Source organism: Eptatretus burgeri, chromosome 8, assembly GCF_056783735.1.
Source record: "Eptatretus burgeri isolate ZD-2024b chromosome 8, Ebu_testis_v1, whole genome shotgun sequence".
Lineage (NCBI taxonomy): Eukaryota > Metazoa > Chordata > Myxini > Myxiniformes > Myxinidae > Eptatretus > Eptatretus burgeri.
Genome location: NC_140968.1, coordinates 52,424,744 through 52,436,236, shown reverse-complemented (window position 1 = coordinate 52,436,236; position 11,493 = coordinate 52,424,744). Strand labels below are relative to the sequence as shown.

Here is an 11,493-nt window from a genome sequence, read left to right as displayed (position 1 = left end):
TATTATGGTGAAAAACATGTCAGAGATGTAAAGGAGTGGTATCATTCTCATTAAAATTCAGTCGTGGCAGTGAACAGCACACGGAGCCATGCAACGAGCTGTATTGTGCAGGTTGCTGGTGCCTAGGTGAGTGAGCAATTTTCCATGGCAGGTAATTGTGTATAATTTGGCTGCTGGTTCTGGCCCCATCTGTTAGCCAGTTAGCAAACCAGCTATCACTGGTGGTGAAAATGAAAACGAAAATGCACAACAAGTACGTCTTGCAGCACATTAAATTCCTCCTTCACCCTGAACACCTCCTGAATAGATTTCAAACAAGCCATACATTAACCCTCATCCTCACCCAAGAGAAAATAAACTGTTTCTATGACCTTGGGGGTGTGTTCGCATCTCATGGATTTCAAGCAGTCATAAAACACAACGCATGATTATTTCAAAAGACAATTGATATATTGATTATTCGTGATGCTGTTTTGAGTAAATCATACACTTTCTGTGCTCGTGTATAATTTGTATGGTTACCATGGATACCAAGCTCAAAAAAAGTAAAATAGGACCATGAGTCCTGAAGCTCACCTGGATCAGGAGCAATGGTCATTCAACCCCACCCCTCCCCCCCCGCAGATTTTCCCAAGACCCTGATTGTTTTTTTTAATGCTGTTAACAACTTTGGTACAACATGGGTGATGAAGGTTGTGGTGGTTTCATAAAAAATTGTTTGTATAGTTTTGCAGAAGAAGGCAAATACCTATTTCGAGGGGGTCAACCTTCTCCCATAGATCCCTTTACTGAGCGCAGATTTTGATGCGGTCAATATACCTTTGTTACGCATAAGATATGAAGCTTCAGGTCAGGTCAGGTATGGGAGCATGTGCCAGAACAGCACGTCGCTGCGTCCACTTTCCGCCGGTACTCCAGGGGCCTCCGTCTGGCCATCCCCCAGGCAGATGCCAGGCCCATCCCCATCTCCTTGAGATGATGGTCAATCTGTTGCAACCATGAGGCACGTGGTCGACCCACTGGCCTCCTCCACTCATGAGACTCCCTCGCTGAGAGAATCTGGTGAGCAGGATCAGAGTCAGGAAAACGAGCCACATGTCCATACAGCCGCAACTGACGCTCACGGACTATGCAGGTAACAAATCTCATCCGAGTCTCTCTCAGCAACCGCTCGTTGGACACAAAATCCGACCAGCGATAGCCAAGGATTCTCCGAAGAGACCTGGTACCAATGGAATTAAGTCTCCGTCTCAGATCCTTGGTCAGAGTCCAAGTCTCGCACCCATAGAGCAAGACTGGAAGTACCAAGGACCTGAAGACTCGGACTTTCGTCCTCCCGCACAGGTACCAGCAGCGCCACACCCCATGATCCAGTGAATCCATGACTCCCCAGGCCCGACCCAGACGTCTATTGACCTCTGACTCGCAGCCAGCAGAGACATGAATATCACTGCCAAGGTAAGTGAATCTCTCCACGACCTCAACATCCTCACCACAAACAGACACAGACAGGACAGCAGCATCCAAGATGTCACCGAAAGCCTGGATCTTAGTTTTGACCCAAGAAACCCGTAATCCCAACGGCTCCGACTCCTCATTCAGCACCTCGAGGGCCCCCAAGAGGATGTCTAAAGTCTCCGCAAAGATGACTGCATCATCTGCAAAGTCAAGGTCCGAGATCTTGACATTCCCAAATGACGCACCGCAACTTGATCTCTCCGACATCCTCCCTAGAATCCAGTCCATACAAGTGCTGAAAAGTGTGGGGGCAAGTACACATCCCTGGCGAACTCCAGTAACAACTGGAAATAAGTCAGAGATGGTACCACCACACTTCACAGCACTCTCAGTACCAGAGTAGAGTTCAGACATCAGATCGATCAGTTTTGGTGGCACCCCACAAAGACCAAGAATCCTCCAGAGGACATCCCGATTCACTGAATCGAACGCTTTACAGAGATCAACATAGGCTGCAAGCAGCCCCTGCCGAAACTCTCGTCTGCGTTCGGTGAGGACACGAAGTGCAAGGATACGGTCAATCGTTGACCTCTTTGGTGTAAAGCCTGACTGCTCTGGACGCTGGTGCTCAAGCAGATGGTGGCGAACCCTATCGAGAATTATCCGAGCAAAGACCTTGCCCGGCACTGAGAGCAGCGTCACCCCTCGGTAGTTGTTGCAGTCTTGGCGATCACCCTTCCCTTTCCAGAGAGGGACAACAAGGCCCCTCTTCCAGTCAGTTGGGATGATGCCTGTGTTCCAGGCAGAGCACAAAACTGCATGCAACGACACGAGTGCAGCATTTCCACCAGCCTTGAGAAGTTCGGCATGGATGCCACAGATCCCTGGAGCTTTGCCCCGTTTCAACTGGTTCACCACAGCCCGTGTTTCCACAAGCGTAGGTGGACCACAGTTGATTCGAGGGTCAGCAACAGGGATTGTAACACCCTTGACTTCCAACTCGACAGTTGGGGGATCAGCCTGGTACAACCGCTCAAAGTAACGGGCCCAGCGGGCCTTCACTTCAGACTCCTCTGTCAAGAGCCTACCACTCTCTGCTCGAACTGTAGTGCTCCGAGGGATGGGCTTGGATGAACGTAATGCGCGAATTCCCCTGTAAGCGGGACGAGAATCACCTGTCCACAGGTGATGCTCTACCCCCTCACAGATTCCTCGCACATAGGCCTCCTTGTCCACCCTCAGTGCACGTACAGTTTTACGCCTCAGCTCCCTGAACAGCTCAGCTCCGCCATTCAGCCTAGCCCTGCGACTCTGGTCAATGGTATCCAGTGTCGCTTGAGAGACAAAATTCTTCTTTGCCCTGCGGGGAGCTCCAAGGCATCCACCGGCAACATCAAGGACGGTGGTCTTGAAGGCGCTCCACAACTCTTCAGGACCCCCCAAAGCACCCAGACCCCCCAAGTGTCCACTCAGCCTGTTCGCAAACTCCTCAGCTACTCTCTCATCCCTGAGCTTGGCAACATCCAGTCTCAGCTGGGATGGTACCATTCTCCAGGATTTAAAGTGCAGCTTTAGAGTTGCTACAACAAGCCTGTGGTCAGTATTGAGGAACTGAGCACTCCGGTAGACCCTGCAGTTCTGGATCATCCTCCAACGACCGTCAATGAGGACATGGTCAATCTCCTTTGCCACACCACCAGCGTTGGAATACCAAGTCCAGCGATGAGCTTGTGGGCGCTGAAACCATGAACCAGCCACCCTAAGTCCATGACTTCTTGCAAAGTCAAGGAACTTAGTGCTATTCTGGTTCATAGTTCCTGACCCATGGGGACCAACACACACCTCATAACCGTCCCTATCAGTTCCAGTCGATGCATTGAAATCCCCCAAGACTAGAAGTGTATCTCGTCTGGGGCACTGATCAACCACAGACTCGAGTGTGGCGTAGAATGCATCCTTCACGGTGAGATCACTCGCCTCAGTCGGAGCATAAACAGAGACCAGGGAAATGACACCTAAGGAGTGACGAATCCTTAATCTCATAATACGCTCGTTGACCGGTGATACCTCAATTATCATTGGGGTCAGCTTATTGGACACAGCTACAGCAACTCCTTGGGTATGGTAACCATCAGAGCGACCAGACCAATAGTAGGTGTAACCACCCACCATTATCTCGCCGCAATCCGGTCTCCGAACCTCAGAGAGAGCTGCAATCCCGATGTCCAAACGCTTGAGCTCAGATGATAACAGAGACAGGTGATCATCCTCTCTTAGGGATAGGACATTCCAGGCACCCACCCGAAGGGACCGCCTCAGGTTAACCCAAGGAGACCGCCGTCTGGTGGACGACACCTCAGCACCACTCCGACACACTCTCCCGCAATCTGACCCAGGGATGTTACCCCGTGGTTTCCCTCCTATCAAAGATTGGGGGTCCCGAAGGCTTTGCCCCAATCCCGTCATCCGGTGAGCTGCCCTGCGAAGGGAAGCTGCACAGGAGGTACTACCACGGAGTGGGTTTTCAGATTTTTTTGCGTTTCAGATATGAAGCTTGTGGCCCAGTTTCATCAAATTTGTGTGTTTGGTTCAACCGATAACGATTGAAGTGTTTGTGGACTCACTGACTGACTGACCCATGGACATTGCTCAATCGCATAAGCTCACCAGACTAAAGTCCAGGTGAGCTATAAAAAAAAGGTGAAAAAAAAATGCCTTTTTCAAAACGAAGCAACGATTTATATGCAACACAAACATTTTCTTTGTTTCTGTACCTCAATGCATGAAAACATGTACAACCAACACAAACTCAATTTGGACAACTCCCTCTGCCCATGCATAATAATGAAAACTAAGCAGTTTTACCTGGGATGTACCTGCACCCCACGAATAAAACACTGTCTGTATCTGTCTGTCTTGAGGAAAAGGGTGTAAAATGAACAGGTCATTGTGAAAAGTCAGTCAAGCTACCCATGGTCAGTGCTGCCTATGACTTCAGACTTCAGAGGTTGTTATCCAAGATTCTTGGGCAGACATGGCATTGGCCTTCACTTGTAGCGTGAGGTCATTGGATATGTGCTTGGGGTGTAAAAATACCTCAAAGGACAGGATGAGGTATACCGGGGTGTGAATGCTCCCCAGAATAATTTTAGATAATAAGTCAGCTGATTATGCCTCTATCAAATCAAAAATTTAGACACTTGGGTGAAACATGCTTGTAAACAGTCATAAAGACACATAATTGAAAAGATGGTACTTTCTGAAATATTGAATGATATATGTGCTTGGCATATAAAAATACCCCAAAGGACAGGATGGAGGTATTTATGGAATGGAACTTCAATCAAGCACTTCCTCTGATTACATCATTGACTTTAGTTGAAAGAATATGCAAAACAAATTTGTAAACTAGTATCGATATGAAAGCACATTGGTATACTGATTCAATAAATCTTGAGGGTTGCAGTCAAAGATCATTCTATAATGCAGTCTGAGTGCATTTCCACACCAAAACGAACACAGGGAATTCACAATGTCACAGTTGACATGAAAAAGGACAGCAAATCAAAACGCAGGATAGCCAAGCAAAATAGCATAGGAAAATAACGACGAGGGTCAATATTATGGTTCTTTTATTTTATGGATTGAAATTTGTCTGGAAAAAAAACGAACGAGGAGGGAGATAAGGTGGAGAGGGTAAATAGTGAGACATCACACAACGATCAATGATTGGACTGACACCTACAACTGACGTACACATCATTTATACGCACCAATATGAACCATCGTCGCTACCTTCCTGTACAAAATATGCACGAGAACATAATTTGTCTTAGAATAAAACTCAATACCACGCAACCACAGTATTCTGTGCAATTATCAAAACCGACACCAAGCAGAAGGTACTCTGTTTGTTTCCACTCAGAAGAAAGCACAATCTGAGATCGGTTGGGAATTTGATTTTGTTCATATGAAATGCGTCTGCGAAAGAGCTGAAGGACAAACTCCATGTTGGCATTTTTGTTAAAACATGGTGTTTAAGCCACTATAAATGCTACCTCCATATGGTCCTTGATTACAGAGTTACACGACTTTTTATAAGCAAGGAAGGAGATGTAGCCAATACATTGTTGCTGTATTGATGGGATGTAACGAACTGAGCGGTGTAGATTTTACAAAATTAATTTGAGAAATGTTGCCATCTCAAGGAAATTCATGGTAAAATGGGTAACTTGCTGAGCTCAAAGGACGTTAAGCCGGCAATATCCATCTACTGGGATTCTTTTGCAGTTGTCAAAGATCACAAGTTACCTACAAAAAATAGGCAATTGTGTAGTGACTGTACCATGGCAAAATTTGAAATTCCGACCATGATTGCATTAACAGCATATTGCATTAACATTATTGCATTAACCGTGCCCCCAAAATAATGCAGCCAGCAGTGAGGTGCCCACACATGTGTGAACAAAATCCTGAAGCAACAATTCTGGGCACACACAATTATGTCCGGGGACATTATTACTCAGAGTGAGCAGTGTTTTAAGGAAGATTGAGCTTCTTAGCTTAATCCCATCAAAATTGCTCTCATTAATGCAAATTCCAGTTCTTGAGAACTTTTGCTTCCACAATGTCATTAATATCACATTATATTTTCTGGTGTGTATGCACAATAGTTTAAAATCCGGATTATATTACACATTATATCTATTTTTATATAATATACAGTACAGTGCCTTCAGAAGGTATTCACACCACACCCCTTGACTTGTTCACATTTTGTTGGAACAGCCTGAATTGAAAATGGTATAAATTGAGTTTTTCATCACTGATTGACACAATACTCTATATTCTATAATATCAAAGTGGAATTTTTTTTTAGAATTTTTTTTACAAATTAATTAATAATGAAAAGCTGAAATGTCTTGAGTCAATAAGTATTCAACTCCTTTGCAATGACACTCCAAATTGAGCTCAGGTGCATCCAATTTCCTTTCATTATCATTGAGATGTCTCTACAACTTGATTGGAGTCCATCTGTAGCCAATTCAATCGATTGGATATGATTTAGAAAGAAACACACCTTTCTATACAAGTTCCCACAGTTGACAGTGCATGTCGGAGCAGAAACTCTTCCACATCAGAATATGGAACTACCCAGACTCTTCCTAGAGCTGGCCATCTGGTCGAACTGAACAACTGGGCAAGAAGGACCTTGGTCAGGGAGGTGACCAAGAACCCAATGACCACTATGCCAGACTACAGGGTTCCTGGGCTGAGATGGGAGAACTTGGCAGAACGACAACAGTCTCCACAGCACTTCACAAATCGAGGCGAGTGGAGATGAGTGGCCAGATGGAAGCCATTCCTGAGAAAAAGGCACATGACAGCACACCAGGAGTTTGCAAAAAGGCATGTGAAAGACTCTGAGAGCACGAGGTAAAAGTTTCTGTGGTCTGATGAGAAAAAAATTAACCTCTTTGTTCTGAATGCAAAATGCTATACCTGGCAGAAATCGAGCATAGCTCATCACCCAACTAACACCATACCTATCATGAAGCATGGTGGTGGCAGCATCATGCTATGGGGATGCTTTTCAGTGGCAGGGTTTGGGAGACTTTTAAGGGTGGAGGGAACAATGAATGGAGCCTAATACAGGAAAATCCTTTAGGGGAACCTGCTTAAGAGTGCAATAGACCTTAGACTGTGGTGAAGATTTACATTCCAACAGGACAATGACCCCAGGCATGCAGCCAAAGTAACACTGGAATGGCTTCAGAACAAGAATGTGAAAGTCCTTGAGTGTCCCAGCTAAAGCCCAGACTTGAATCCCATTGAGAATCTGTGGAAAGACTTGAAGATTGCTATTTACTGACACTCCCCATCCAACTTCACAGAGCTTGAGCATACTGTATATGGAAGGAAAAATGGGAGAAAATCCCCAAATCCAGATGTGTAAAGCTGATGCAGACATACCCAAGACGACTCGAAGCTGTAATTGCTGCCAAAGGTGCTTCAACAAAGTAGTGACTCAGGGGATTGAATACTTATGTAAATTAGATATTTCACCTTTTCATTTTCAAAAAAAATTGGAAAAATGTCTAAAAACATGTTTTCACTTTGTGATTATGGGGTACTTTGTGAAGATCGGTGCCAAAAAAAATAAATATATATTTAATCAATTTTAAATTCAGGCTGTAACACAACAAAATGTGACAAAAGTCAAGGGGGTGTGAGTACTTTCTGAAGGCACTGTATTAAACGTAAATAACAAAAATAAAATGTATGAATTGATAATATAATCCATGAGAATTTTCAAGTTTAAACACCAATCATACAGCATAAAATACATGCAAAGGGATTACATTGGGGATGGGGTGATTAAAGAAAATCTCACACCCCCTTCCCACTTCCCACTCGGAAATCGTTTCAGAAATACAAACTTGAATCCAACTGCAGTGCCATCAGAAAATTCACCTGCCGCTCAGAGAAATACAAGACACGACCTGAAAACTACAGAGAAAGGGATTAACATCTGAGCAGAGTTGTGCTTCATGATGGCGGAGAGAAAGGTTTTGATCACCAACATCCTCCCACTCCTGACTTTTTGTCTATGAATCAAATAATTTTCAAAAACAACGTGGATGTTGATGAGAAACCGTTTTATTTTACCTTTCGCCCGAATAATTGAGAAATATTCAGGAATTAAACATGGTAATTAAAATCGAAATATGTCAAAAATCAATCACCCTATGCTATTCCTCAATTCGTCTCAAACTGCCAATGGATCGTTGCCTTGTCAATTCACATTCTGAAAAAGTGGCTGACCTACGAAGGTCCCTCCACTTTTGATTTGAAAGGAGTTTGTCTTTGCTGGGCCTTATTACCAACATGGACCACAATAACACTCCATTTCATCAAACAGCATGGACATGGACAGTTGGGTGGACATGCACAGCACAAGGTGAAAAGGAGGAACAAAAATGAGTAACAATGGCATGAAGAGTAACAGAATGAGAAAGGACGTGAAAGATTCAGTGGAGGTAGAAGAGATTGTGGATTTGCATGTGCATGCCTGCCAACCCTACCTCTTTGTGCGGTAGCCTACCGATTTTCTATAGCTCCCAACGCCTACCGATTTTATTAGTCAGACATACCGCATTTGGAAATTATTGGAAAAAAAATAGTTGTGTTTTGTCAGTTTTGCGTTCGTTTCTCACTGCCAAGATCGTATTACACGCGGCTGCTTCCACATTCTACACAACTCGTGCCTGACCTGGATTTTTTTTTATCTCGTCAGCGATTGGTTATTGCTTCCAAACTAAGCATGACCAATCAAATGGGACGACAGGAAACAGCGGGCATTCATTTCCAGACAACGCGCCATTGGCATTTTCCATTCATGATCAAAGACTGCAGTTAACAGAGTACTCATCGCTTCAGTGCACGACAACAATGCAAACCCCAGAAGAGAAAAAACCACCCCCATGCTGGGTCAACAAGTTTAAGCCAAGTTGGACAACAGAGTTCAAGTGTATCAAGGCTTCGCGTAAGGGAGACGGACATGCCTTCTGTGATGTGTCGATCAGACTTCTCCTTCAGTCATGTTGATGGAGCACAATTTGCCTCTGGCCCTAAATGACCATTTCTCCAAGCTGGTCCCACGGATGTTCCCCGACAGCGAGATCGCGCGTCAGTACGCATGTGGTCGTACCAAGGCGACTCATTACGTGCACCATTGCGGGTCAGTCAGTTGATTGCATCAAGCAAAATGTCGGCTGGAACGATCTGATGTTTACCCTGGCAACGGATGGAAGCAGTGATGATAAGGACAGGTTTTTCCCAGTCTTGATCACCCATGAAGATCAGATAACGGGCCTAATCACATCATTTCTCGACATGCCAGTAGTCAATTCCGCGACTGGTGAGAATATTGCCACGGCATTAAAGGACTCTCTACGAAAGTGTGACTTAAGCCTGAAACAATGCATTGCTTTCTCGTCTGACAATGCCCCAGTAATGACTGGTCGACATCGTGGCGTCATGGGGTACCTCCAGAAAGACACAAACACAGACATATACCTGATGGGCTGTCCGTGTCACTTAAGCGCCCTGGCAGCCAAGGCAGGTGGCAAGGCTCTGAAGGGTTTTGATCCTGAGGACTTTGTCATAGATTTGTACTACCACTTTGACAAGAGTGCGAAAAGGGAGACATGCTAGTATTATGTGATGTGACCATACGGAAAGTGCGAAAAAACGTCTCAACTCGTTGGCTGAGTCTCCACAAGTGCCTGGAAAGAAGCCTGAATCTCTGGGATGGCCTGCGGTCTTACTTCTTGACACACTTTGACGACGATGATGATGACTATGATGATGCACCTCTACAAGGGAAGGAACCGCAGAAGCAGAAAAGGTCATCCAAGACTAGAGGTGGGCCTAGAGAGCAGAGGCTGGTCAGACTCTTTAAAGATCCAACTGCACAGCTTTACATCCACTTCCTGCATGCTGTCCTGCCCAACTTCAATGGCTTTAACACGCTTCTGCAGACCGAAGCTCCTATGATCCACCGCCTGTACCCCTCAATGGTGAAGCTCAACAGAAGCATCCTGTCCTGTCTGGTCCTGCCCTCTGTCATCCAGGGTGAGGAGGACGTTTTTAATGTGGACTTCACTGAACAGGACAACCAGAGGTCGAACAGGGAGCTATTTGTTGGTTTTCAGGCAATGCAGCTCATTGTGAAGAACGCCCTAGAGGAGACCAGTGGAGTGACGAAATTTAGAGCAGATGTCCGAATGTTCTACGTTGGTTCCCTGACCTACATGATGGACAAATTCCCATTCCAGGACCCTTTGATCAGGAATGCGGTCATCGTGGACCCAGCCTCCTCCAAGACAGCTTCCATGCAGAGCCTACTTACACTGGTTGAACAGCAGCCTGCATCTGTTGTCCCAGAAGAGAACAGAGATGCGCTGTGCAGAGAGTTCTGCACATATCAGTCAGATGTCACCCTGCCAGCATATGACCCAGATGAGAGGGTGGATGTGTTTTGCGCAGCCATGGAGAAGATGACGGACCCTGCCACTGGCACCAGCCAGCCCGTTTACCCATCGCTCTGTAGACTGGCCAAACACGTCCTGCTGATCCCTCACACTAACGCCTACTGTGAGTCCCTTTTCAGCATGGTCAAAAAAATGACAACTGATCAGAGGAGCACGTTGGGACGCGGCAAGGAAGGTCACGCCAAGTCAAGCATGTACGAGGACAGCCATGGCGTCAGAAACACTCTGTGTGGTTTGCTGGCCGGGAAGATTAACATATTCAAGCCGGATGGAGTCAGCTGCTTCTCGTGGAAGCCAGATGCCGACCTTCTTAAGAAGGCCAAATCTGCCACCTACCAGGCTCTGAATAGCTAAATGTGCATCTTAACTGTTCAAACCTGAAAACTGTAAATATGTTATGAAATCAGAGTGGCCAGTCATTTGTATCAGTGTATCAGTGAGTTTATGTAAACTCTTGTGTACACGTATGGGCACATACATGTGGAGCTTGGACAGTCAGTAATTTATGTAAACGTGACTGATGATCATGATGTCTTAGAAAAATAAAGATTGGTGAGTAGATCAACCATGTTAAGTTTTCTCTTTTTCACTCTAAAAATATATTGATATATTTCAGCTTACTGTGGTCTCAAAATGCAGGAGATTGCACCATTTTGCTTCATTTTTTTGAAAAATTTCCGGGGGGGGGTCATGCCCCTGGACCCCCTAAGGACGCGTGCGACACCAGCCTACCGCTTTTCCTTAAAAAAAGGTTGGCAGGTATGCATGTGTGAGCACATGAGGTAATGATCGATCATCATCATCATCATGTACCATGCTCCATACAGAGCATCGGTTCAGCTGAGGCAGTTTATTGGCTGGGGTTACAATACTGGACAGGTCGCCAATGATGGGCAATGCATTTGAAAGAAGAAGTGAGGAGAAGGAAACAATAGAGACAGAAAGATGATTCCACAATTGGAAGAATAAGGCGACAAAT

At 45.4% G+C, this 11,493-nt stretch overlaps 1 protein-coding gene across 1 annotated transcript; it reads left to right on the top strand.

Moving 5' to 3' along the window:
* Nucleotides 1-9,020: 9,020 nt before the first annotated feature.
* On the top strand, nucleotides 9,021-11,134 carry LOC147021734 (uncharacterized). The gene has a single exon (XM_085890410.1). It carries the CDS (start codon nucleotides 9,669-9,671, stop codon nucleotides 10,866-10,868), a length of 1,200 nt encoding a protein of 399 aa, XP_085746536.1. The 5' UTR covers nucleotides 9,021-9,668; the 3' UTR covers nucleotides 10,869-11,134.
* The last annotated feature ends 359 nt before the right edge of the window (nucleotides 11,135-11,493 follow it).